Source organism: Nycticebus coucang, chromosome 14 (genome assembly GCF_027406575.1).
Source record: "Nycticebus coucang isolate mNycCou1 chromosome 14, mNycCou1.pri, whole genome shotgun sequence".
NCBI lineage: Eukaryota > Metazoa > Chordata > Mammalia > Primates > Lorisidae > Nycticebus > Nycticebus coucang.
Genome location: NC_069793.1, coordinates 12,020,951 through 12,048,751, shown reverse-complemented (window position 1 = coordinate 12,048,751; position 27,801 = coordinate 12,020,951). Strand labels below are relative to the sequence as shown.

At 48.3% G+C, this 27,801-nt stretch overlaps 2 protein-coding genes and 1 non-coding gene across 3 annotated transcripts in view; 2 read left to right on the top strand and 1 right to left on the bottom strand.

Annotated features, from left to right (window-relative positions):
* The first annotated feature begins 8,481 nt into the window (after positions 1–8,481).
* On the top strand, positions 8,482–8,621 carry LOC128566288 (U4 spliceosomal RNA). The gene has a single exon (XR_008374549.1). It is a non-coding gene; the product is annotated as a U4 spliceosomal RNA (small nuclear RNA).
* A 493-nt stretch (positions 8,622–9,114) lies between these two features.
* Positions 9,115–27,801, bottom strand: part of VWCE (von Willebrand factor C and EGF domains) — a 53,084-nt gene continuing 34,397 nt past the window's right edge. Inside the window, exon 21 of the mRNA XM_053561508.1 lies at positions 9,115–10,385. Within this exon, the coding sequence (XP_053417483.1) occupies positions 10,315–10,385 (71 nt within the window). The 3' untranslated portion in view covers positions 9,115–10,314. The remainder of the gene's footprint in view (positions 10,386–27,801) is intronic.
* Positions 14,578–23,903, top strand: LOC128565178 (pepsin A). Its single transcript, XM_053561515.1, has 9 exons — positions 14,578–14,675; positions 15,384–15,543; positions 17,317–17,434; positions 18,356–18,474; positions 19,141–19,340; positions 20,859–20,975; positions 21,936–22,080; positions 22,180–22,278; positions 23,592–23,903. The coding sequence occupies exons 1-9, from the start codon at positions 14,620–14,622 to the stop codon at positions 23,739–23,741; spliced, it is 1,164 nt and encodes a 387-aa protein (XP_053417490.1). The 5' UTR covers positions 14,578–14,619; the 3' UTR covers positions 23,742–23,903.

The following is a 27,801-nucleotide window of genomic DNA, read 5'->3' as shown; positions in this document are numbered from 1 at the left end:
CACCAATAAGAGTAAGGACAATAGCTCCAATTAATTTATTGAGGGCTTTGTACGTTATTTCATTATCTCCCCCCATTCCCTTCAAAGTCAGTAATGTTGCCCTCCCCCCAGATGAGAGGAGTCTGTTCAGATGTGTCTGGCTCCAGCACTCTGTGCCAGGCACATAATGGGCGAATACACGTTGAATAAATAAATGAAGGCTGGGCATCGTAGTGGGTAGTCCCTGTAGTCCCAGCTACTTGGGAGACTAAGGCAAGAAGATCTCTTGAGCCCGGGAGTTTTGTTTTTGTTTTTGAGACAGAGTCGCACTCTATCGCCCTCAGTAGAGTGCTGTGGCATCATAGCTCACAGCAACCTCCAACTCTTGGCCTTAAGCAATTCTCTTGCCTCAGCCTCCCAAGTAGCTGGGACTATAGGCACCCGCCACAATATCCGGCTACTTTTAGAGATGGTGTCTCGCTGTGGCTCAGGGTGGACTCCAGCCTGTGAGCTCAGGGCAATCCACCTACCTCGGCCTCCCAGAGTGCTAGGAGAGCCCAGGAGTTTGCAATTGGAGTGAACTATGATGATAATGCTATGGCACTCGAGGCCAGGTGACAGAGCAAAACTCTCTCTGCCAAATAAAATAAATAAAAATAAATGAGTGGATTGTAAGTGCTCCCTCTAGAGCACATAACTGCTTCTCAGGCAGGAGACACATCTGGTGTCAACATGGCTTATTTCCATTATGTCAACCATAGAAGGGTAAGGTTTGCTTTCCTAAATGTGCCCAAGGGCCAGGCTGGAGCTGGTGTCCATTAATGAGCCATACTCCTAGAGGCATCTACATGAGGATGAATTCTGATCTTCAAAGCAAAAACCTGCCCTCTTTTGCTTTTATCCTTTGCATACCAAAGAGCTTTCTAGCCTCTGGTGAAAGAGAATATGGAGGAGAAAAATGGCTCTTACTGAATCAAAAAATTTTCTCTTTGAATTAGAATTGTAGAATCAGGGCTCAGCGCCCATAGCACAGTGGTTACGGTGCCAGTCACATACATGGAACTTGGCAGGTTCAAACCCAGCCTGGGACAGCTAAAACAACAATGACAACCGCAACAAAAAATAGCCGGGCGTTGTGGCAGGCGCTGGTAGTTCCAGCTACTCGGGAGGCTGAGGCAAGAGAATCGCTTGAGCCAATAGTTAGAGGTTGCTGCGGGCTGTGACACGAAGGCACTCTACTAGGGGTGACAAAGTGAGATTCTGTCTTTAAAAAAAAAAAAGGAGAAAAAAATAGAATTGTAGGATCTCTGTGTTGTATGGGACCTCAGGAAGATAGCTGAATTAAATGATTTCCACTTCTGGTTTGTATCAGAGTTCCTAAGTTTAAGAGGCCTTTTGTTATTTAACGCCCGTTACCTGGGATTCATTTCAGATCTTCTGTAAAGAATCTCATTCTATTCTCCTCATCATTTTCATGCCATTTCCTAAGAAGTGAGAAGAAATTGGAGCAACTGACTATAACTTCTATCAGTAGCTCATGTTCATCAAGGGCCCTTAGGTCCTAGGTGATACCATTAGCCTGAAGTTATAATTTTGGTAAAGTGAAAAAAGCGTCAAAACAAATTAAGAAAGAAAACATTTATTTGAGGGGGATACAGGTAGCTCTTGAACACGCCTTGTAAGAGTATAAATTGGTACAATTTTAGGGAGATGATTTGCTCTTAAAATATGTACAGTCTTTGTCCCCACAGTTTTGTTTCCAAGATTTATGCTAAGGCAGTGGTCACAAATGCCCATGAACATGAATGAGCAAGGATATAATTCTATACCAGAGAAAAATCTAGATCCTCCCAATGTGTCCAGAGCCCAGAGGGACAATCATGCTACCATCTCAAATTGTATCTTAGAAAAATATTTGATGTCATGAGAAATATGAGAGGAGAGAAATATGTCAAGAGAAAAGAAGAGACTGCAGGACAGCACGACCCAGGCTTGCTAGGCACGCTGAAGACAGTACCGTGTAGTGGCCAGCTATGCAGGTCCCAGAGCCCTCTGATTGTGTTCAAACCCCAGCTCTGACCAGAACCAGCCACACGACCTTGGAAAAATTCCTTTCTGGACATCCGTTTCCTATCCTGTAAATCTTGAATAAGCATAGTCCATTTCAGTAGGAGCAAGAGTAGGCATGCTAATGGGTACAGAATTTCTTCCCGGAGTATTGAAAATGGTACGAACTTAAATCACGGTGTTAGTTGTACAATTCCATGAGCATAGTAAAGGCCACTGATCTGTACACCTTACATGGGAAAATTTGTGATATGGGTAATGCATCGCAATAAAGCAGTAAAATTACATAAACTGAAAAAACAAAACCACAGGAAAGAATCGTCTCTTTCTTCTCCAGGCATAGGAAAGAGTAAGTGAATTAATCATACGAAACCTTTAGAATGGTGCCAGTCACACAGTTCATGAGCTATTACTGCTTGAAATATGTATCAGAGACCAAAAGGTTAATAGTTACTTGAAAGATATCACAACCATTATCTCCAGAAGGCAAGGCTATGGGCAATTTTTCCTCTCTTCTTGTGCTTCTCTTAGTTTTGTTTTTTTTCTTCAGTGATTACTTTTAAGATCAGGGGAAAGTTAAACATTATCTTATGAAAGAAAACGAAAGACCTAGAGCAGAGAGAAAACCTTATGTTTTCTGGGGTTACCTGGGTTCCTACAGCAGTGAATTGCTTCCTGGAGAAAAAGCATCTCAGAGCAGAGGGTCAGTGGAGCAATGCCACCTAGTGGCAAAGATAGATATTACACATACAAGGTGGGACAATTAAATTCGCCAACTTGTCCTAGGAAAAGTGTTACATAGCTCATTGCTGAACATCACTACAGTCACCTTCGAAGTACTCACCTTGGGGAGCTATGCAGAGATACCAGTGCCTAGTCTGCCTTTCAAAGCAATTTTGGAACTCATTTTCTGGAGTGGCCATCAGAGCCGTTGTTGTATGAGGTCTGACAATTAAGTTCTCGAACTCATCCTAGAAAAAGTGCTTTGAAGGGTTGGACAGGTGCTGGTGATGCTGCATAGCTTCCTAACGGGGGTACTTCGAAGGTGACTGCAGTGATATTCAGCAATGAGGTATGTAGCACTTTTTCTAGGATAAGTTCGAGAACTTAACTGTCTAAACTCATACACACACAGGGACACACCTACCCATTGGTTCCATCTACTTGAACGGCTCTTTCACAACTTAAAACCACTGTCATATAAACTCTCCTGCCTTTATACCTGAGAATCCCACTTTGACAAATATGCCCCAAATAAATAAATGTTATATTTATTATTATTAGCTAGAAATTTTTTCCCAGGAAATCTCTTTATACCAATGAAATTTGGAAACCAACCTGTATTCTAATAGCAGGGAAATAATCAAAGCCGATGTCACCATAATAGGACAAATCAGCGTTAGGTGCCTCCTGATACAATGCTCTGAGAAGCATATATATCAGTTCTGCGATATTCCTGCTAAAAAACAGATAGCCTGGCTCTAACTGCAAGAAAACATCAAACAAACCCAAATTAATGGACATTCTGCAAAATAACTGGCCTGTACTCTTCGAAAGTGTCAATGTCATGAGTGGAAAAGGCAGGCTTCTGAGGGACTGTTTGAGACTGAAAGGAGACCCAAGAGACGTGGCAACCAAAAATAATGTGTGACCTTGGATTGAATTTTGGGTCAGAAAATCAAAAGTCACCAAAAAGGCCAAATTTGAGACAACTGGTGAAATCTGAATGTGTGCTGTGTATTAGATAAGGGTATCAATGTCAGTTTTCTTGCATGTGGTCACCGTAACATCGCCCATGTAAGTGCGTGTCTTTGGAGATACACAGCAAAGATTTAGGAGCAAAGGGTCATGATGTCTGTAATTGACTCAAATATCATCCCACCAAAATGTATGTGTGTGTGTGTGTAGAGAGAGAGAGAGAGAACACGGTGAAGCGTATATGGAAATTTGTTATACCATTCTTGCAATTATTCTGTAGGTTTAAATATATATATATATATTTTTTTTTTTTTGAGACAGGGTCTTTCTCTTTTACCTAGGCTAGAGTACAATGATATTACCACGGCCCACTGCAGCCTCAAACTCCTGATATCAAGCAACCTTGCTGCCTCAGACTCCCGAGTAGCTGGGACTATAGCTGGACACCCACCAATTTTTTTTTTTTTTTTTTAGAGAGATGGGGGTCTTGCGGATCTGAAACTCCTGGACTGAAAAGATCCTCCCACCTCAGCCTCCAAAGTGCTAGGATTACACTTGGGCCACCATAACCGACCTTAAAATATTTTCAAAATTAAAAATATGGCTGGGCATGGTGGCTCATGCCTGTAATCCCAGGCTGAGAGGCCGAGATAGGTGGATTGCCTGAGCTCAGAAGTTCGAGACCAGACTGAGCAAGAGCGTGATCTCATCTCTGAAAAATAGAGTTGGGGCGGGCACCTGTAGTCCCAGCTACTTGGGAAGCTGAGGCAAGAGGATCACTTGAGCCCACGAGTTTGAAGTTGCTGTGAGCTATGACACCACGGAACTCTACCCAGAGTGACAAAGTAAGACTCTGTCTCAAAAAAAAAAAAAAAGGAAAGAAAAGAAGCTCAAAGGGCTTCATGACAACAAAAAATGTTGGGGCTATACCAAAAAGGAAAATGCTTATGTTAGGAAGAGGAAGTCACAAGTGATTTCATTTCTGATGACGTATATACAGCTTTGCCAATAAACAAGATCATACTTTTGTCCTTCTCATAACAAAGAGTGAGGAAAGAAGGGCCCTACCTCTTTCTGTCGCCTGCTATGGATCCACTTAATCAACAACCCAATAGGCTAGGCATAATTGCCCCATCTTTATAAATGAGGACACTCAAGTTCACAGAAAGATCAGTCAAGGCTCAGTGCCCGTAGCTCAGTGAGTAGGGCTCCAGCCACATACACCAAAGGTGTGAGTTCGAGCCCAGCCCGGGGCCTGCTAAACACCAATGACAATTGCAACCAAAAAATAGCCAGGCATTGTGGCGGGCGCCTATAGTCCCAACTATTCGGGAGGGAAGAGAATCACTTGAGCCTAAGAATTTGAGGTTGCTGTGAGCTGTGATGCCACGGGCATTCTACCAATGGCGATGTAGTGAGACTCTGTCTCAAAAAAAAAAAGAAAGAAAGATCACTCAAGGTCACAAATGTGGGAGGAGAATTTGAACTCATGCCTCAGCTCCCCTTGCCACTTTTCTTTTTTCCAAGACAGAATCTCACTTTGTCACCCTCGGTAGAGTACCGTGGCGTCACAGCTCACAGCAACCTCCAACTCTCGGGCTTAAGTGATTCTCTTGCCTCAGCCTCCCGAGTAGCTAGGACTACAGCCGCCCATCACAACGCCCGGCTATTTTTTTGTTGCAGTTTGGCCAGGGCCAGGTTTGAACCCACCACCCTCGGTATATGGGGCCGGCGCCTTACCCACTGAGCCACGGGCGCTGCCCCTCCCCTCGCCATTTTACCTTCCAGTTTCTCCGTTCTCTGTGCCAGGCCAGGCCAGGTGCTGCAGGGCAAGAATGATGACACTCTGGTTCTCTCCTCGAGCCTCGAGCTCACAGTCCACTGTGGGTGGTCTCCACCATCTGCCACATTCTCAGGAACAAGGCAGCTGCATTCTGCCAGTATGCGGAGGAAGGAACAGATCTGAGGACAGGTGAGTGTGAGCAGGGATGTTCTTCTTCCTCACCCTCAGGCCTTCTGCCAGGAGCGCCTTGCTCTGACCCCAGGACTTCATGTCCTCTGTCTCCAGCACCCCAGCTCGAGCCACATTTGGGCAGTGCAGCCCTCTTCCCAGCGCCTTAACGTCCCTCTGGGAGTCCTTTACCCCTGCCCACTCCTCTGCAAGCCACTCCTCCTTGACCAAGTCTCTTCAAATCTCTGGGTGGGCCCCCTGCTTCCACAAGGACTCTGACAGGCACCCCAGGGCTTGAGAGAGAAGTGCATTCAAAGGGAAGGGCATGTGCCTACGCCTGAGACAAGGATGAACATGGCCCACGGGAGAGTTCAAATGGCCCAGGGCTGCAGAGGACAGGAGGACATAGGAGGACAAGCTCTTGTAGCCCAAGTTGCAGCTCTCAGCATTGAAATCTAGAACTGTGACACCTGCTGCCTGGACCCTGTGTCTCCCACCCCTATACGACCCATTGGCCAAGTCCTGCCCACAGCCTTACAAACTGGACAGCCAGAGGGCTGGGGCAAAGGGGCAGGCCCAGGGTTCCACCCCCAATGTCACAGGCATACCTCTTGCAGAGGACAAAAGCAGGAGACTTATGCTCCCCTTCCATAAGCAACATCATTTCAGAGCCTCCTGCCAGGCCCAGCAGCCCTCCACCTGCCCAGCAACCGCAACGTCCTCTGAGAGGACCGGCCTGAGCACTAAATGCTCAGCCACTCTCTCAACAGCTACTCTATCCCAGACTCCAAGAAGGGGAACACACTCCTGGGCTGAGTTCAATGCTGGTAAGACAGCTCAATGCCTCCTCCTCCATGGTGGCCTCCCAGATGTCCCCTGCGAGGGAGCTCCTTTTCCTGAATGACGCATAGCACATTTTCCCTTTGCTGCTCTTCTCAGTATCCGGCCCTAGTTAACCATTACCGACATTTTCTGCTTTCTATTACAGCGACCTGAGTGTGAATCTTACTTCTCCAATTCAGATGTAAACGACTGAAGGCAAGACTCATGGCTGATTGTCTCCACCAGGCCTCCCACCTGTCACGTGGAATGAATGAGTCAATGAATGAATGAAAGACCAAGGAGATGAACAAGGCAAAGGGCTCATGAGGGCTCTGGTACTTGGGAGCCTGGTCAAGGATACGAAGCAGCAAGTAGGCTATAAGAAGATGGCAAAGCCTCCCACTTGTATTTTCTGCCTTGCTACACACCCCAGGCCTAGGCATGAGGACCCTCGAAGCTGCTGCTGCCAGTCCTTTGAGGGACAGGAAGCCCGGGTGCCCTGGCTCTGCCTGTCCAGGACAGGAGACCCAGAACAGTTGCTTTAAATATCCTCCAGTCACACCTCTAGCCTCCCTCCCCTGTAACCAAATGTGGCAGAGTCACAGATTGGGTGACCCGGTCACCACTTAAAAGGAACAAGACTTAGATAAGATCAGATTGGATCAGAAAAGGCTAAGGAAGCCAGGTTCAGAGCTGCGCTCACCTGGGACAGCATGGCACATTAGAGATGTTGAGGACAAAGGAGCTGGGGCCGCCTGGGGAGAGACTTACTATCAGGGGCTCTTAACCTCTATTCCCAAGAGGGGGTCACCCCAGGCCACCAGGTCCAGTAAGTCCATACCAGGGACCATAGGCAGGTGCAGCAAAGGGAGGAGCCCTGAAGGGGAGCATGGGGCTGTAGGGGTGAGGCCCCGTCCCATCTCAGCCCCCCAAAGTGCTGAGATTACAGGTGTGAGCCATTGCACCCGAAAGTTAACTACTATTAGTTCAGACAGTGGCAGGTAGGGGAGAGGAGAAGGAGAGTTCTCACCTCTGAGACCCCAAACTCTGAAACTGTAAAGGACACAGACACACAGAAGTCAGGCTTTCAAGGGCAGCTAGTTAAGGAATTTCCTAAACTGTTCCTCAGATTCCTAAGGGGTCTCATAGGCTGCTGGGTCTTCATCTCCTGTACAGCCTGAGCAACTCAGCTGTGCTCCTCTTCCTATAAAGCCATCACATGCATATGAGATTCTATTCAAAGAGAGCTACGATCAGGCCACTGCACTCTAGCCAGAGTAAGACTCTATCTCTAAAACAGCAACAAAGATATACAAATGGGCCCAGGCATGGTGGCTCATACCTGTAATCTTAGCACTCTGGGAGGCCCAAGAAGAAGGAATGATTGAGGCCAGGAGGTTCAAGACCAACCTGAGCAAGAACAAGACCATATCTTTACCAAAAGAAAAATAGAAAAAAAAATTACCTGGGTAATTTTTTTTGCCTACAGTTCCAGCTGAACTATAGGCATCCGCCACAACTCAGGAAGTTGAGGCAGAAGAACTGTTTGAGCCCAGATGTAACCCAAAAGATGCTTGTTATGTGGTGTCATTGAGCTACAGTGCAGTAACAGGCAAAATGAAGCTTTGCTATTTGAATGTAGAGTAGTGATACCCTTGGTTTAGGGGTGGGTTAGTGACTGGAGAGAGCCTGGAGGAGCTTTGGGGGTACTTGTAATGTTCTGTCTCTGGATCTGGGTCACAGCTGCATGGGTATGCTTGGTTTGTGAAAATTCATCAAGCTATTATTCCTTAAGACATACACCTTTCTGTGTTCATACTGTATTTCAGGAAAAGTTGAACAAATGATGATGTAGACTTACAAGAATCACTTGAAAAATACAAAACCACTTAATTTTTCTTTTAAAAGCAGGTCCCATTTCTGTAAAGTAAATGACTATCTTCATTTACAATACCAATGATAGTAGCTTTGCGCAGTGGCAGTATCATAGCCAATAAGGTTTATCAGAGACACGATTAATACTAATTGAAAACTCTTCCCAATACCCCTCCATGACAACTTGAAACATAATTGGCATGGGAAAATTTGACAGTCTCTATGGAGACTGAAAAAACCCCACACACTAATGGTAGTTAGTTCTGGATAGTGGAACTATGAGTCATTTAAAAAATTTCATTTACCTGGGGCCAGGCATGGTGGCTCATACCTGTAATCCCAGCACTTAGGAGGCCGAGGCGGGTGGATTGCCTGAGCTCACAGGTTCAAGAACAGCCTGAGCCAGAGTGAGACCTCATCTCTAAAAATAATTGGGCATTGTGGCAGGCACCTGTAGTCCCAGCTACTTGGGATGCTGAAGCAAGAGACTCGCTTAAGCCCAGGAGTTTGAGGTTGCTGTGAGCTATGACGCCATGCTCTCTACCAAGGGCAACAAAGTGAGACTGTCTCAAAAAAAAATTTTTTTTTTTCACTTAGCTACAAATAATTTACACTGATCTTGCATTACTTGTATACTTGGGCCAAAAAAAATGTTATAATAAATTTAATTTTTAACACCTTTATGCAGAAGTGGCCTAGCTCTGGGGCTGGGGAATGGGAAACACAATGTTCTCTTTGTTGTTGGAAGATTGTGTCCCTTCGGTGAAGCTTTGATCAAAAGCTCCTAAGTGACCAGTCATCCAGGGCCTATCAGAGCAGCTCGATAACACTTATCATGCTTGATTGCTTTGTCTCAGGCTTGCCATGGTTGGGTTCATTTAGATTTCATTCCATTGCTTGATTTGATATGTTCACAGAACATTTCTGAACACCTGTGCTCTTGGCAAGGGGTGCCTGCCTTAGAGACACAGTTCCAGTGCCCCTTAAAGCAAGGCATGGCGATACTGAAGGAGGCAGGGCTAATGGCAAGGTAAACGTTGTTGTCTAATCTTTCAGCCTACCCAGTCTGGCACCATGTGATTACCTGGCTTCCCCGCTGGCAGCCAGGGATCAGCCTTGACTGATCAGACCTCATGAAGAGCTCACAGTTCCAGAATCAGGATTCCACTTTCCCTCCCAACAGTTTTTCTGGTAGAGGGAGCTGTAACAGCTTCTCCGAGTGCCCCTAGGATGAGGAGACTGTAGTCACCAGGGAATGCCCAATTAAACTCTAATGCATGGGTAGAAACCAAGTGGATGTTCATGGACACAGAGCCTGGCCTGGGACAAGAGCCTTCTGAGATCCAGGTTCAGATCCCACCCGTGTCACTAGTTATGCAAGCCTGCATTGATCACTTAACCCCTATGAACTATGTCAGTAGGAATAAAGCAGGATTAATAATTCTTTTTAAAAAGATCATGCATCTCAAAGCACAAAGAGCCACAGAAATATAAGCATTGCTGTGTTGACAGAGGTTTGTTTTGTAGAAAACCTGAACCAATGGGATGTCAATTTCCTCCTTCCCAGATCGCTCACATACCTGAGCAGAAAACCACCTCACAGGGCACTGAAAAGTCCCCCCAAAGTGGAAGAGCATGAACACCCAAGTGAACCTTTGTGGAATTTTCCAGGAGTTTCCTGCCCTGTTTTCTACTGCTGATGACAAATTAACACAAATTTAGTGACTTACAAGTCACATTGTCTCATGGCTTCTGTGGGTCAGGAATCCAGGTCAGTTTAGCTGGTTTCAGGGTTTTTCAGCCAGGGCTGTGGTCTCATCTGAGGTTCGAATGGAGAAGGATCGGCTTCCAAGCTCACGTGGTTGTTGGCAGGACCCAGTTCCTTGTAGACACTCAGACTGAGGGCCTCAGTTCCTTGCTAGCTATTGGATGGAGGCCACTCTCATTTCCTTGCCATGTGGGCCTTTACACAGGGCAGGTGTCTTCATCAGAGCTAGCAAAAGAGAGAGTCCACATCAGTGATTTTCAACCATCATGCCTCAGCACACTTGTGTGCCATGAGAGGATCTTACCTGTGCCATGAAAATTTTTAAAGATCACTAATTAAATTATCTTTGACAGACGTTCAAAGTACTTTAAGGATATTCTCTTTTTAACTCCTTTTTTATTTTGATCAACATAATTTAAGTGTGCCGCAGAAGTTTAACTACAGGTTCAAATGTGCTGTGAGATAAAAAAGGTTGAAAAACACTGGTCCATACAGAGAGTCAGCTAGCAAAACACATGTTACGATCCTGTATACTGTAATCACAAAAGTGACATCCCATTTGCTTTCCTGTATCCTGCTGGTTAGAAGCAAGTCACAGGTCCCGCCCACTCCAGAGAAGGACATGACTCAGAGATGTGAGCACCAGCAGGCCTGGATAACTGGGGGCCTCCTCGAGTCTATCTGCCATGTGCCCTGAATTGGTGTTACCAAGCATGTCAGCCTCCCTCAGGGTGCAAAAATCTCTAATGTGGGAAGACTTAATTATCTTCACCAAGCTAAGAGTTTCTTCCCCTCAGTGTGACCCACATACCCTTCCAGGTAGGAAATAAAGACCCTCTCCCATCCTCTCACCACCTGACCACAAACTCATTGAAGACACAGCCTATTCCCATCTTGCCAATGGATGTACCATCAGCTGCTGGAGTATCCCTGCATAGTACACAGCGGTGCACAGTAAAACATGTTGCATGAATATGTAAAGGAGCCTGCAGGTTTCTGTCTGAAGCTACCTCCTCTGTCCAAAATTCCCATGTGGGTCCCCAGACAAGCTATGCCCCCCAAATCAGTACCCATCCTTGGGCTCCAAGCCTTGCACCCCAGCTCCAGGCTGCCCAGAGGAGCCTGAACACGATCCGCTCCTCCCAGAGGGAGCCTCCCAGGGCTCTAGTCACCCTCACCTCCAGGATGACACAAAAGAGCCTCTCTGGAGGGCCGGCATCTGGAGGGTCTGAGAAGGAGCCAGATTCCTGATTCAAATGGCAAATGCAAGTTTGTCTTCTAAGAAGCTGCTTAAATGTTTCCCAAAGCAGCTGGACCACCGTGCACTCCCACCAGCAATGGCAGAAAGTTCTGGTTGTTCAGCATCCTCGTCAGCACCCGGGGTGGACAGTGTGCGGTGCTTAGCACTTTATGATTTATCCTCAGAACAATCCCACAAAATTGTTGGTACTATTATCCCCATTTTACAGGTGAGGAAACAAAGGCTCAGAAGAGCTGGGTCACTGGTCAGGGGCAGGGCTGGGATCGAAACCCATGCCCTGGAGCCAGGGCTCTTCATAAAGTCCTTCCATGGTACCCAGCAAGCCCCGTCAGTGCAGTGATGAAGAAGGCAGGGGAGTGACAGCGACCTAGATCTGAGTCCCTGCTCTGTCACTTCTTTTTTTTTAGAGACAGAGTCTCACTTTGTCACCCTCAGTAGAGTGCCGTGGTGTCACAGCTCACAGCAACCTCCAGCTCTTGGGCTTAGGTGATTCTCTTGCATCAGCCTCCCAAGTAGCTGGGACCACAGGCACCCGCCACAACACCCAGCTATTTTTTGTTGCAGTTTGGCCGGGGCCGGGTTTGAACCCACCACCCTCACTTCTTATCTGAGTCAGGCAAGAGGCACGAATTCTCTGTGCCTCAGATTTCTCACCTCTAAAACGGAGATAATTATATTGTTTACCACACTGAGCTAAGTGCAAATCATCAGTAAATCTGAAAACTCCTCTCTCTTGTCACGACCAAGGAAAACACACAAATGATGTTGCTCTGTGAGTTAAAAAATAGCGGGGGCAGAATCGTGGCCCTCCTCTAAGACATGTTCCCAAGCTGTTCATAACTAAGATTCCCTGTGATTAATTTTTAAAACTGTGTTGAGCACTTCTGTGCAACATGTAATTCACCAAGAAAGGTAAAAATGAATAAAATGTGAGCAATGGTCTTCCTGGTTCCTTCCCCACATCTCTGTCCTGAGGATGCCCTGATCCACCTGCTACCTCCAACCACACTTCCCTTCTCTTCCAACTTGAAGAATATGCAGGGCCAGGTACAGTGGCTCACAACTGTAATTCCAGCACTTCAGAGGCTGAGGCAGGAGGATTGCATGAGGCCAGGAGTTTGAGACCAGCCTGGGCAACTAAGTGAGACATCATCTCTATAAAATATAAAAAAAGAAAGTTAGCCAGGCATGGTGGCACATGTAACACCAGCTATTCAGGAGGCTGAGGCCGGAGGCTCTCTTGAGCCCAAAAGTTTCAGGGAACAGTGATCTACAATGATGCCACTGAACTCTGGCCTGGGCACAAAAGAGTGTGCACAAAGGACTCAGTCTTTGTTTTTTTAAAGAAATTATTATGAAAGTTTTCTTATATGCATAGTATATACATAAAGAAAATAACAGGCCGGGCATGGTGGCTCCCACCTGTAATCCTAGCACTCTGGAAGACCAAGGCTAGAGGATTGCTAAAGCCCAGGAATTCAAGACCAGCCTGAACAAGAGGGAGCCCCATCTGTACTAAAATAGAAAAATTGGCTGAGCATTGTGGCAAGTGCCTATAGTCCCAGCTACTCAGGAGGCTGAGGCAGGAAGATCGCTTGAGTCCAGAACTTTGGGGTTGCTGTGAGCTAGTCTGAGCCCATGGCATTGAAAGAGAGAGAGAGAAAATGACCAACACTCAAGTATCCACCACCCAACCTAACACACCGACAGCTCCGAAGACTCTAATGAGCACTCCCCCCATCACATGCCCTCCCTCTCTCCCACCCAGTGGTAGCCTTTAGTAAGGGGATTCCATCTGGCACCCCCAGGACTTCAGCAAGCATCCTCAAGACCATCGTATCCTCCATACAAGTGCTGAGATCAGTCCAAAGGTAAGAGCACAGGTTTAAGGAGAGAGGCTCCAGAGAAGTAGAAAAGAGAAAAGAGGGGAACCAGGCACCAGAAAATACAGGGCAAGTATTCACATCTAAGGCACAAAGATGTCTTAACAGGTGAGTTTGAAATGTGCTTTGTACTAACCACCACCGGCCCTGACCTTCATCCACACTGCCCACTTGGTGCTCACCTAGAGGCTTGGGGGTGGGAACTTGGAGCTTGTATGGACCCTATTGCTCTTGAGGCTGGAAAATCCATGAATGGCTCAGAGGTCCTGACTTCAGAACAAGACCCTCAGATAGGGTTTCCTACCTACCTGGTGACCTGCCCTACCCTCCTCCCCAACAATTTAAGAATGGTTTTCAGTCCACTGTGCCCAATGAATAAAACCCACACAGTGGAGAATCTGCTAGGTTGATAAGAACCCTTTTCTAGGAAGAGGCCCTGTCTAGGTCATTCACACACTAGTATGAATTTGTGTGCATAGATTGCTTTGCTCCATTGCAGCAGATTCCAAACTAGTTTTAAGCATAAAGCATCGAGGCATCAGATGCAGGTGGGATCTTGAAGGTGAAGAGGGTGGAAGGAGGGGAGCAGTAGGAACAGAAGGGGTGCAGAAAAGGAGGGACACCGTTCCTAAATCTGGCCTGTTGCAGGAAAGGAAAGCAGCATTCTTCTCTACCCTCCCTAACTGCCTCCCTACTGTGCACACCTCTTTTTCAGACTCAGCCCAGCTTCCACAAAAAACAAGTCATAGTTAAGTTCCCCAGGGCTAGTTAAACACGCAACGACCCCACATGATGACATTTAAATGGGGAAATGTGTCCTGAGTCCCAAACAAACCCCCTACACATGTGCTTTGGGTCTACATACAATTCAGCAACCTCTGCTCTCTAAGAACCTTGGCTGTGTGTCCCACTGGGACAAACCAGGGTCCGCTGAGCCACTTTGACATCTGTTCAATGCCGCGTTTAGTGCATTTTGAAACAATTTTGTCAAAACACTCAGCTTGTAAATTTTAATGCAGGCCCTTCTTGTGGCTTAAGAAGTAAGCGACCGCTCAATCTCTCCCCTGTCTCTCTGTGCTCCGTCCCATTCGAGGCCATGGCTACAGTGGAAAGCTACCTGATTGGAAACTTCTCAAAATGGGACAATCTTATCAGGAACTTTTCTGTTTGGGGTTAGGATAATGGGTGACATTTGGAGGCTGATAAGGCCGGTGGCGGGGACCTGAGCTGTATATAAGGAGCAGCCCCTGCCGTGGCTCTGTACCTTCGCCCCTTCTTGCCTTCTCCTTCGACTTGGGTCTAGGAAGAAAGAAACATGAAGTGGCTGCTGCTCCTCGGCCTGGTGGTGCTCTCTGAGTGCACCATCTACAAGTGCGTGTGCTGATGGCGGGAAGGACGGCTTCCTGCGGCGGCTTCCTGGCCCCTTGGCCGCCTCTCCCATCACCTTCCTTTCCTCCCATACTTTCTTTCTTCCCTTCTCTCCTCGAACAACCCCTCTCTCCCGTCTGGAGTCTTCCTTTCCTGTCTCTGTGTCTGCCCTTCTTAGTGGGGGGGACAGCACTGCAGCTGCAGTTACCAGCTCAGGCCCCCTGGCCCAGCCTAGGTTGCTCCCAGCTCCCTCACTGGTCAGCAATTGCTGAACTTCTTTGCATTATTGGGCCAAAAAAAAAAAAAAAAATGGGAGCTTCTCCTTTCTTCCTTCATTCTTTCTCTCATAGACCAGCTTCCTTTTCTTTTTTTTTTTTTTTTTTGTAGAGACAGAGTCTCACTTTATGGCCCTTGGTAGAGTGCCATGGCCTCATACAGCTCACAGCAACCTCCAACTCCTGAGCTTAAGTGATTCTCTTGCCTCAGCCTCCTGAGTAGCTGGGACTACAGGCACCCACCACAACACCCGGCTATTTTTTGGTTGCAGTTTGGCCGGGGCCGGGTTTGAACCCGCCACCCTCGGTATATGGGGCCGGCGCCCTATCGACTGAGCCACAGGCACCGCCCCCAGCTTCCTTTTCTTTCTGGGGCCTCCCCAGCACTCCATAAGCGATATCTTTGCCTGATCACTCTTCCTCCTCCAAACCACAGGGTCCCGCTTGTCAGAAAGAAGTCCCTGAGGCAAAACCTAGCCGAGAATGGTCTCCTGAAGGACTTCCTGAAGAACCACCGCATCAACCCAGCCAGCAAGTACTTCCCCAAGGAGGCCGCCACCCTGCTGTCCACCCAGCCCCTGGAGAACTACATGGACGTAAGTGCTCAAGGCAGCTGGACGGGGAGAGCCCCAGGGGTCTCGGAGGACAGGCCAGGGTTCTAGTCCCCAGGCAGTAACCAGGGGCTGCTCCCTGGGTCTCAGCAACAGCAGCCCAGGGCTTTCAGGAAAACTCCTGCTGCTGTCCTTCATTCCTTCATCCACGCATTCAATGTTCATTTCCACCGAGCACCTTACGCATGTCAGGACCTAGGCTGGGCCTGGGGGGAACAGCAGTGAACAAAGCCACAGTCCAGTAGTGAGAGAAAGACAAAAATCCAGGAGCCTCATGATCCAATGAAAAGAATAACCAGGGTGAAGACCACAATGCCAAGGTGTCTGCTGTGAGAGCCTGACGTGTGATGGGCAGGGACACCCCGCCCCCCACCCCCGGGGCAGTGAAGGAAGAGCAAGTTTCCAAGAGAAGGGGAGAAAGCGGCAGAGTTGTCACTAATAAAACAATCATAGTTTTTGGCATATTTAACATAGGGCCTGGCTGGTCCTTGGTAAAAGGTTTCGTTAGTCCATTTATTGATTTAACAAATGGTTAGGAAGGACAGACTATGTGTCCAAAGCCATGCAAATTGCCCAGGAAATAATAGCGAATAAGCAAATTTCCTAGAGCTTATATTCTAGGAGGGAAGACAATCAAACATGTAAGACAATTTCAGGTAATAACAGGCCCAGGAAGAAAAATTAATTAATTGAAATAAGAGGAAGAAGAAGAGAGAGGGGAAATTTTAGATAAAGTGGTCAGGGAAGGCCGCTTGGCAGAGATGACGTTTTACTAGAGCTCTGGATGATTGAAAAAAAGGAATCAGCCAAGGAAAAATCTAGAATAAATCTTTTCCTAGCACTAGGAACAGCATGTGCAAAGGCCCTGGGGTAGGGATAGAAAGACAAATACCTAAAGATAGCAAGCAGATCAGTGTGGCTGGAACCGAGCTGGCAAGGGAAGTGCTGTCACTAAGAATAAAAATCTTGGCAATGTCCTTTCTTACAACCTTCCGTACACACCTAGATTTAGAAACAAGAGATCTCAGGCTGGGTGTGGTGGACCACGTCTGTAATCCTAGTACTTTGGGAAGAAAAGGGAATTATTTGAAGCCAGGAGTTTAAGACCAGCCTGGGCAGCATAGTGAGACCTCATCTCTAAAAAAAATAGAAAAACCAGGCTGGTGGCTCATGCTTGTAGTCCCAGCTATTCAGGAGGCTCTCTGAGGTGGGAAGATCATGAGCCAGGAGTTTGAGGTTGTAGTAAGCTATAATGATGCCACTGCATTCTGGCCTGGGAGAATAAGACCATGTCCCTCCCCACTCAAAAAAAGAAAGAAAAAAGGAACATACCTCTAAAAACTAAAAAATAAAAACATAACTCTAAAAAATAAAAAATATAAACCAAGAGCTCTTGACAGGTGTCTGCCTTTAGGTAACCTCTTTACCTCCTGAAGAGCAATTTGATGAACAGGCACTTACACCTTTACTCTGCCGGTTCTAGAATGGCAAGACCAAGACACAGAGGCAGAGGCTGGAGACGGGAAAGCAGATTACTACTAGGAGAGAAGAGGCAGAGGGTAATCGGGAGAGCAATCTGGGAAGACTTGGAGGAGGAAGTCAGACCAGGGCTGGACACTGAACGATGAGTACATTGGACAGGGAGAGAAAGGCAATAATTGTAGAGGAAAAGGCAGGGAGACAGAGTGAGGAGACAACCCAGAGACGGCCCCGAGAAGGAGCCCCGGGCCCCTGAACCGTGCTGCCCTGGTCCCACAGACAGAGTACTTCGGCACCATTGGCATCGGAACCCCCACCCAGGAGTTCACCGTCATCTTTGATACTGGCTCCTCCAACCTGTGGGTGCCCTCCGTGTACTGCTCCAGTCCTGCCTGTAGTGAGTAACTGCCCGCCCTTGCTGCCAGCACAGCTGGCCCTGGGGGAGCCTGAACACTCATGGGCTTCGAACAGGTCCCACTCAAGCCTGTTGGAGTCACTCAGGGACTCACTCAACAGCATTTACCGAACATGTACTATATGCCAAGCCCTGGGCTCAGGTGTGCTGGGGAGTACTGGGATAAATCAGACATGGTCCCCTGTACTTGAGGAATTCACAGTCCGAAGGCAGAGAGAAGATCCCTAAATAGCCTGGGGTAGAAAGTGTTTGGGGCCCAAAGCAAGACGGGGACAGCAGGTGACAGGACAACCGGCTGAGATGAGTCCAGCGGTAGAAAATGGCTCAAGAGCCTGGAGAGGGCACGTAGAAGTGAGTGATGAGATCATTAAAAAAAAAAAAAAAACTCTTGAGTGTGGGACACAACTACAAGACGGACTCTACCTAACAAATGCAAACATTGACCTAAAATTAAAAAAAAAAAAATCATTGGTTTGCTAATGTTAGACAAAGAGGTTGTCTTGGGAAGTGATGGACAATGTTGGAAGTTCCTTCCTCTTCCAGCTTTTAACCTGAGTTTTACTTAGAGGCGGTGCCTGAGGGCTGGCCCATGTCACAAGGAGAGCACTGGCTGTGAAGGTGCTCACCACAGGGTGCCCACAGGCTTGCTCCACTCAGTGTCTGCCTGGGGGGTCCTTGGGGACAGCTGGTTTGGCTGGGGACCTTCCATCAGTGAGGTACTTCCAATGAATCCAATGAATCCAGAAGCTGGTGTCTCTTGGGCTCCAAAGGTCTAGAGAAAAGGTCACCGTTTTCCTCCAGAGCCCCACCCAGGACTAAGGTGTCCCATCCCAGGCAGATATCCCCCTGTGCACCCGTGACCCGGCTTTTGGGGGCTAACGATACCACTTCTCATCCCCACAGGCAACCACAACCAATTCAACCCTCAGTCATCCTCCACCTATCAGGCCACCAGCCAGACTGTCTCCATTGCCTATGGGACCGGCAGCATGACTGGCATCCTCGGATATGACACTGTCCAGGTGGGGACCTGCAGGCTGTCACCATAGCCTGCCCAGCCCTGGGGCCAGCTTCCAAGGACCTCAGGGACCACCATGTACCCCCAAAATAAGCTCATTCAAGCAACATGAGTCCTAGCATTCACAGAAGGATTGGTGACAGAGAAGTTACAGACATTTCTAACTGGGGTGTTAGTAGCTAAAGGAGGTGGGGCATCTGGAGCCATAAGCCAGCCTCAGCCACACCCGAGCTGCCTGTTATGGAGGGCCGAGGGGTGGGAAAAAGGTAAGTAAAGGCTCAGTTCTCTTTTAGCATCCCCCCATCTACAGCCCCTTCTGAGTCATAAAACTCTACAAACCACTCCCCCCACCCAACCCAACTTTCAGGGCATGGCAGGGGTCAGGGCCCTGATTTGCCTAGGATCTGCTTTGCATCTGCTCATCAGAAACAAAAGCACGGTGACCATCTGTTCTCCAGCAAAAATCTCACACCGAGTCACAGGTTGTGGCCATGTGGAGATGGCTGCACCCGTTACCTCCAGTGGAGGAACGAGCATTCCAGGAGACAGCCCCTCCCCCCTCCTCCCAGCCTGCTGCCCAGGGAAACTGAACCTACACCAGGGCTGACGATCAGCAGAGCTCCCTGCACATAAGCCGATGGTGACTGTCATCTCGGTTCCCCCCACCCAGGTCGGAGGCATCACTGACACCAACCAGATCTTTGGCCTGAGCGAGACAGAGCCCGGTTCCTTCCTGTACTATGCCCCCTTCGACGGCATCCTGGGCCTGGCCTACCCCAGCATCAGCTCCTCCGGGGCCACACCCGTCTTTGACAACATATGGAACCAGGGCCTGGTTTCCCAGGACCTCTTCTCCGTCTTCCTGAGCTCGTAAGTTGGATGGGGAAGGGCCTCGCCCAGAGAGTCTGAGTCACTGGGCATAGGGGGGACCCTGTCTGGGACTGGGTAGGGTGGAGAAGGTGGAGAGCAAGGGATTTGGAAAGTCAATGTCTGAGCTCAGAGAAGTGTGTCTTTGGAGAATAACGTGCCAAATCTGTCTGTGATGGGCCAGGTGCATCTGTCTTATTTTACCAGCGTGAGTCACCGTCCTCTTGACTTGGACAACTCAAATGTCATTAGCCATTACCCTCCAACTCCAGTTCCCTTATACTTGGCCCCCCGAAGACAGCATTTAAAGTGAATCCACTTAAAACCGGGGCTAAAATTTCATAGCAAAAAAAAAGAGAGAGAGAAAAGAAAATCTGATCAGGACTTAGAAACTGAACAAGGGCATTTTTAAAGTTTCTTTGATGATTAAACAAAAATCTAGGTTCCACTTGTGATAGTTAGTTCTAATAATGAACAAAGAATAACCAAGTGTTGGTTTTGGCTGAGTAGAGTTTTATGCAGGAATATCTGAGGGTGTTATCAACGTTCCCAAGACACTTCCTCCTCTTTTGAAAGAGTTCCTCATCATTCCTGGGTTTCCTCAGTTATTAACTATTCAGCTAGATTCTTACTATTTTACTATTTTGCAAAGGTGGGTGGGCTAAGAGTAGGGTCCTATTATATAAATGGCCAGGTCTTGGCGGGGGGGGGTAATTTATTATTACCACCTACATTTACTTCCCCTTCTAACCTGAACCTACAGAGATTTAGAAAATAAACATTCCAATAACAAGGACCCCTGCTTATTTACAACAGGAGGGCTCTTTTATCATTTGTTTTCCTCTTGTCCACTTAATAGTCAAATCTGCATTTCTAAGTACTTAAATATTCCACCAGGTGCCTTTTAATCTCTCCAGGTAGATCAGAGTTGCTCAGTCTCTGAGCATAATCAAAATGTCTATGGACATTTTGAACCAGATAATTCTCTGTGGTCAGGGGCTGTCCCATTCACTGGAGGATCAGCAGCATCCCAGGACTCTCTATCCATTAGATGCCAACAGCAGCCCTACCCCCCATCAAATCATGACTATCAAAAATCTCTCCAGACCCCTGGGGACAAAATCAGTTCTGGCTAAGAACCAACAAGCTACGTCACCAAGTCCTTAAGAACAACACAGTCACATGTTCACTTCTCTGGTGGTCCCCAAGGCAATTAATGAGAAACCCAGAAGACTTAGATTCTTCTAATCATAGTTCTGCCACTTCCTGGCTGTGTGACCTTGGGCAAGTTGCTTCACCCCTCTGAGCCTCAGCGTCCTCATTGTAAAGTGGAAATCATAATAACACTGCATGGGCTCTGGTGTAAGATGGAGGGAAACCATGTCTGTCACCCACGCAGCACTGCCTCTGGCACCGGCAAGTGCTTGATCAAGGGCAGCTCTTAAGATATACACAGCAGATGTCCAGACAAATGGATGAGTGAATGAATCAATCCCTGTCTTCTCCCCTCACTGTTAATAGCAATGACCAGAGTGGCAGCGTGGTGATGTTTGGTGGCATTGATTCTTCTTACTACACTGGACAGCTGAACTGGATACCTCTTTCTTCCGAGGGTTACTGGCAGATTACCGTGGACAGGTGAGACCCCCATGGACAGACAGAATCTGGCACAGGCCCCACATCCATTCCTTTATGAGTTCACACTTGCCCAGATTTCCAGACTGCCCTGGGGAACAGCCAGAATGGGGAGAATTTATGCCAGGAGGAAGCTGGAAGTTGGCCAAGCCAGAGAGACCCTGAAAGAGGCGCCTCACTAGAGGGGATGAGAGAGCTGTCTGGGAAGCCCAGACTCTGTGCAGGAGTGAGATGTCTGGTCAGGGAGGCAGGGCAATGTGCCAGCACCCTGAGGAGAGCTGAGGGACCCACTTGACCACGCATCTCAGCATCTAGGGGCCTCCCACCCCACCCCGCCTGCCCCCGGCCCCTTGTTGCCTCATTTCCCCACTGCTCTTCCCCCTGCCAGCTGCTAGGGTGCTGAACCATGCAGGTTTCCCCAAAATGAGCAATTTCCGACGACACGAGACTTCCAGTACTAAAACAGGGATGGTTCTGGACAAACCAGGTCACCTCGTGTCTGCCTGGACATGCTAGAACTTCATCAGTTCCTGCAACTCCCCCACCCTGCTCCTCTTGTCTCTGTCACTCCCTGCATGTTGTCCCCTCTGCCACCGCACCTGCCTGGGACCTCTGGGGTCTGCTCCCCTGAGAAGTCTCCCCGGCGGCTGTCCACCACCACCCCTCACTCTGAACATATTTCTGTCCCTGCTGTGTGTCCTGCTTGTCCTGCTATTCCACTAGCCAGACACCCTGTTTGCTCCCTGCAGCCAGAAGCTGTGTGGCTGGCACGGAGTAGGCACCCAGGAAATACCTGTCGAATAAATGGACTCGTGGCGAAGGAGCACGTGTGGGGGAAATTAAAGTTTCATTTATTGTCCAGAGGATGGAGTGGGGAGGGACTGTCTGGAGTCACCTGGTTACTTCTTGGGGAGCTGTACCCCCAGGCAGTTCAGGGAGCCCTTACTTGCATCTCGCACGCAGTATCACCATGAACGGAGAGCCCATCGCTTGCAGTCAGGGCTGCCAGGCCATTGTTGACACCGGCACCTCTCTGCTGTCTGGCCCAACCTCCCCCATTGCCAACATCCAGAGCTACATCGGAGCCAGCGAGGACTCATACGGCCAGGTACATCCAGCCCCAACTACTCTCTTCTAGGCTCAAGTGGTGGCATGCAGGCAGAAGGGACAAACACCCTTCTAACCATGTCACCCTCACTCATTCCAGATGGTGATCAGCTGCTCAGCCATCAACAGCCTGCCCGACATCGTCTTCACCATCAACGGCGTCCAGTACCCTGTGCCTCCCAGTGCCTACATCCTGCAGGTAAGGAGACTCAGCGCTGTCCCCTAGAGGGGCCACCCCGGAACATGGCCACACATTGCTTGCTCTCTGTAAGGGAAAAATGCACTTTGACAAGCTGAAGGCAAGAGGCAGGCCGATAGGTGCTCTGGACAGACTTCAGAGAAGGCTATATTAAAAATAAATGCATGGGGCAGTGCCTGTGGCTCAGTGGGTAGGGCGCCAGCCCCATATACCAAGGGTGGCGGGTTTGAACCGGGCCCTGGTCAAACTGCAACAAAAAATAGCTGGCCATTGTGGCAGGCGCCTGTAGTCCCAGTTACTCGGGAGGCTGAGGCAAGAGAATTGCCTAAGCCCAAGAGCTGGAGGTTGCTGTGAGCTGTGACACCACAGCACTATATGGAGGGTGATAAAGTGAGACTCTTGTCTCAAAAATAAATAAATAAGTAAAATGCATGAATGAGAATTTGGATGTAGCCCCTAAGGGAAGAAAAATTGAGGCAAAGGATGACAAGCAAAAGTAAGAGTCTAGTTGGACACGTGGGTCCAAGTTCTGGATTGTAGTTATTAACCCATCGACTCTGAGCAGGTTGCAACCTGCCTCGGCCTCAATTTCCTCACCTAAAGCAGCATTCCCCACCCTTGCATAGTGGCAGGGTAATCAAGTGAGATTGACTACACCGGAGCTTCCAAGGGACGGCCAGATGGAAATCCTAGCTTCTATAGGCTCCGGGTTCACAACACTCCAACATGACTTATCTCTACCAAGTAACAAATCTTTCATCAAAGGAGCCACAGGAAAACCCTTTGGCTTCTTATAATGTCAGGCAGAAAACCTGATGCCTGGGCCCATCCCCCAGCGATTCTGATTACATGAGGAGGGGGTGAGGCCTGAGCAAGGGGTCTACAGGGGGAGTGTTCAAACCTTCCCAGATGGTTCTAAAGTGCAGCCCAGGCTGCAGCCCAGGCCCTAGTGCAGGAACAGGATTAACTGTTCATCTGCTTTGCCACTGGCTGGGTTAGAATAATGAGGAAAGGCTATGTCATAAGGGTTTCCAAACTCCTTCCAAGCAGCTGAGTTCCCCAGCATCAGCTCCAATGCTGATGTCAGAGTCCGTGTGCTTGCCAGAAGCACCAGATCACGTCCAGTAACCCGTGAAAGCCAATAGTTATGAGTAGCTTATGCAGTCAGACCCCAGGCTGAGAGCGGCCGGACCCTGGAAGCTCCTCCCTGCACTGGCCTTGTAGCCGGCCCAGGCAGCCTGGATGTTTATCACCCAGCGCCTGTCACAGCTGAATCTGTGTCTCAGCTCCAGCTGTATTCTCTTCTTCACCAGCAAAATGGGGGCTGCACCAGTGGCTTCCAAGGCATGAACCTTCCCACTGCCTCCGGAGAGCTGTGGATCCTGGGTGACGTCTTCATCCGCCAGTACTTTGCTGTCTTCGACAGAGCGAACAATCAGGTTGGCCTGGCTCCTGTGGCTTAAGCCTGAGTCTTTGCAGCCACTTCCCAGGGACACCTGACCTCCATCCTGTGCCCACTGTAGATGTATATAATTCTCCTGACTGCTCTTCCTATCGGACTGGGAGGTGGATTCTTGGCCCTGTTCCCTGTCATACCAATAATGTAGAATAAAAACATAACCCACCGAAAAACGTTCTGTGGAGCTGCTTCTCTTGACTGATATTTCTCCTTCACATCGCTGGGTTCAGAACACCAGGGGAGGGGTGACACTTCATGATAGAGCAAGGAAGACAATGGGTCACAGCAGGTCGTGCTGGGAAAGCATCATCAAAAAAGACCCAGGGACCCAAAGTGCTGGGCTTGCTGTCTCTTTACGGAAAAGGGCACCTAAGCTCTTAAAGAGTTGAAAGAATCAACATCTCACTCCTCCCGAAGCCAACAAAAGATAATGAGAGAAGGAAAGAGGTCAAGGGGAGGAGGCCTCTGATGGTGGCATTCCTAAGTAAACAGGACAAGGTGGTGGTGTCCGCAAGACATGGCCAGGACAGGCTAGAGAAGCTAGCACCCCACCACCCTCCAGGCCTCCCCTGTGATTAGGTAGCTGATTAAGAATCGCCGAGACTCCAGGTACAAAATCTGTTTCCCCATCAGCAGTTTGAAGAGGGCAGCCTTTCTGATTAAATAAACAGGATGGCTTTCAAACTCCCTGAGCAGAGGTTGAGAGAACTCAGCATGCTCTTTGACATATACCAAGAAAGGCAAACAGGAAATTGTTAGAACAGCATTTCTCAGGGTGAATTTGGTAGCAAACTGTTCAATGAAAAACGCAATTTCAAGATACACATGAACATGCTACAATCTAGGCCTTTCTCCAAGATTCGCAAATCACGGCTCCTGATGAAAGGTTCTGAGAAGTCCTGCTACAAAGTGACCCATTTCACCTTGACTGAGCTTAACTTGAACCCAGGTTCTCTCTAAACTTATTACAGCCCTGTGCTCCGGCCACTGACATTGAAAAAAATCCCATTGTTCCTGCCTCTGCCAAAAGCTGACCCAAGATGTCCACTGGCGACACTGGCTCAAAGGCTGGAGCTGGGTTTTGGGAAGGGTGGGTGGGCTCCACTATCCAGTGTCCCAAATCCCCCCAATGTCACTCTCCCGCTTCTGAGCCCATCTGCCACAGCTGAACAATCTTTTTGAAACACACATTTGATCACATACCCCCTTGCTTAAAACCCTTAATTAGTGCTCTACAATTGGAATGCCCACTTGGAATAAAACAGCAACTCTTCGGTGTGGTGTCCAGAGACTGTGTGCTCTGGGCTCTGCATGCCTTTCCTGTCTCCCTTTGATCCCCTTACCCTGAGTTCCCTTCACACCGGCCTTCGATCCCCTCCACAAGTTGCCCAAGTTCTTTTCCACACCTTTGCATACACTGTTTCTTTTGTCTGGGTGTTTTTCCCTTTCTTTTCTCTTGCCAACGCCTAACATCTGCAGACTGAGACATCGATCACCTCCCTGTGAAAGTGGTCAGCCTTTCCTGACCACTGTCTCCTAGAGCCTAGCCCTCTTCTTCCCTCGTGGCACAGCCTGTAATCATGGATTTATGTGCTGATTTTAGATCCACTGTGGCAGGGGCTGTGATAGTCTGGTTTACTGTCAAAGCCCCAGCCGCAAAAGCAGGGCCTGGCACATAGTAGGTGCTCAAGAAATATTTGTTGCATGAGTGATTTGATTAGAGATGACTTTTTTTTTTTTAAAGACAGAGTCTCACTGTGTCACCCTGGGTAGAGTGCTGTGGATCACAGCTCATAGCAACCTCAAACTCTTGGGCTTAAGCAATTCTCTTGCCTCAAGTCTCCCAAGCAGCTGGGACTACAGGCACCCGCCACAATGCCCGGCTATTTTTTTTTTTGTTATTGTTGTTGTTGTCATTGTTGTTTGGCAGGCCTGGTCTGGGTTCAAACCCGTCAGCCCCGGTGCATGTGGCCAGCACGCTAGCCAGGTAATTGGGACTGGAAAGCCCTGTGCTAACATAACTGATCTGATACTTCCAACTTTGCTCCACGGGAAAGATGGATTCATGTTCCTGTCCCACGGTCTCCAGCCTTGCCTTCATCCATCTTTCTCTGAGATGCCTCGGGAGTCCAAGGGCAGCTCAGTTGTCCTTTTCCTTCGCACTTATCCAGGAGTGTTATTTTTAATTTTGCTGGTCTCTGCTCCACTCCTCCCAACCCTTCCCCAAGTCCACTCTTGCCCTCTGCTGGGAGTGTAAATGGTATCACACCAAAGGAGCACCAGGTGGCTACATCTGTCAAGATTAAAAATGCACAAACCTTTTGGCCCAGTAACTCGACTTCTGGGAATTTATCTTAAAGATAAATTTGCACACATGTAAAATGATGTAAAAACATGATTTGTTGTAGGATCGTGTGGAAAAGCAAGATTTGAAATGATCCAAATGGCCCTATCCACAGGGGAGGGATAAACAGTTCATGGCGCATCCATGCAGTGATCCCCTGCACAGCTAGAGTAAGAAAAAAATGGGCGTGCTTGCTAAGTAAGCACACTAAGACGGATAGATCTTAAAAAGAGATTGAGTTTAGGAAAAAATAAACTGGTAGAAGCAAATAAGAATATTTGTTTACATATCAAAAAGGAATTCAGGAAGGATACCCCAAAACCAGAAACCAGGGAAAGAATAGGGGAAGGTCTCACTGAATACAGCTTACACGTTTTAATTTTTAATGATGCAGATGTACTACACATTCAAAGTAAGTTGATTAAAGCTGTGTTGAGCCAGGCACAGTGGCTTACATCTGTAGTCCTAACTATTTGGGAGGCTGAAGTAAGAGGATAGCTTAAGGCCAAGAGGAAGACCAGCCTGAGCAAGAGTAAGACCCCTGTCTCTACTAAAAATAGAAAAATTAGCCAGGTATGGTGGTACGTGCCACCACCATAGCCCCCACTACTCCAGAAGCTGAGGCAAGGAGAAGCAATTAAGCCCAGAAGTCTGAGGTTGCAGTGAGCTATGATAATACCACTGTACTCTAGCTGAGGCAACACAGTAAGACTCTTTCTCCAAAAAAATTTTTTTAATCTATTTTGAAACCTCTGAAAGTGTATCCCAATTAGAAACCTACTATGACTTGTCCTCAGGCTCAATCATCGAATAACCTCCTAACTCAGATCTCTTTAAATAGGTCTGATCATCTCACCACCTGCAAAGCTCCCAGGTCCAGAGGAAGTGTGACACTGTGGGACAGGCTTCTGACATACTCACCGCATCCTGTGCTGCTTCTCAGAACTGAGCTAAGCCAAAGCCTAGCTAAAGGAAGATGCAGGGTGTCTCCACCTAAGGACAAACAGTCCATTGCTTATTAGAGTCCAGACTGCTGCGAATTCAGACCAGCTCAGCCCACTGAAAGAACTGCTCACCTCACTGAAGTCTCCAGCCCCCTGGTGCCAGCCAACCTTGGGCAGGGGCCATATACACTGGGACTTGTCATGGAGAACATGTCCTTATATGTCCCATATAAAGGTCTGGCCCAGCCCAAATCTCTGCAGATGGCAACCGCACTTCTTGTATCCGGGAGCGCCAGAGAAGAATAGGCTCAGCTCTTGGGCAAAGCCAGCTGGACATGGCCAGGAGCCAGACTCACCCCAGGAGGGACAAGAGTGCAGGAACAGCTACACTGTAGCTCCGCACCTCTGGTGGGGACAAGCCTGGGGTGTGATCATCCCTGGAAGGGCAGAGTACAGATTGCCCATGGCAGTAGCCAGCTTATTAATGCACCTGGATTGGTCTCCTTCGCTTGACTCTCACCCAAATACTTAGCTCCAGGTCTGCTTTGGGGGGAACCCAAGCTAAAACAAGGTGGGCACAACACCCCACCCTAAACTGCAGTGCCAACTCTCTCTCTGAAGGCCAGGAGAAGGACCTAATCAAGTGAGATGTGAAGGAAAAAAGCCAGGACTGGGAGTCAGAATGAGGCTTTCTTCCCACCTCTGCTGCCATAACCTGTGCAACCTTAGAGCACTCTCCAAACCTCTCTGGGCCTCTGCTGTCTCAGCTGTAATAC

Bases quoted from the DNA above. Each gene is read 5' to 3' on its own strand.
- LOC128565178 (XM_053561515.1), top strand. From the start codon at position 14,620: ATGAAGTGGCTGCTGCTCCTCGGCCTGGTGGTGCTCTCTGAGTGCACC. The intron at 20,976-21,935 runs GTGAGACCCCCA...TCTCGCACGCAG, and splicing joins TGGCAGATTACCGTGGACAG to TATCACCATGAACGGAGAGC. The intron at 22,081-22,179 runs GTACATCCAGCC...CACTCATTCCAG, and splicing joins GCGAGGACTCATACGGCCAG to ATGGTGATCAGCTGCTCAGC.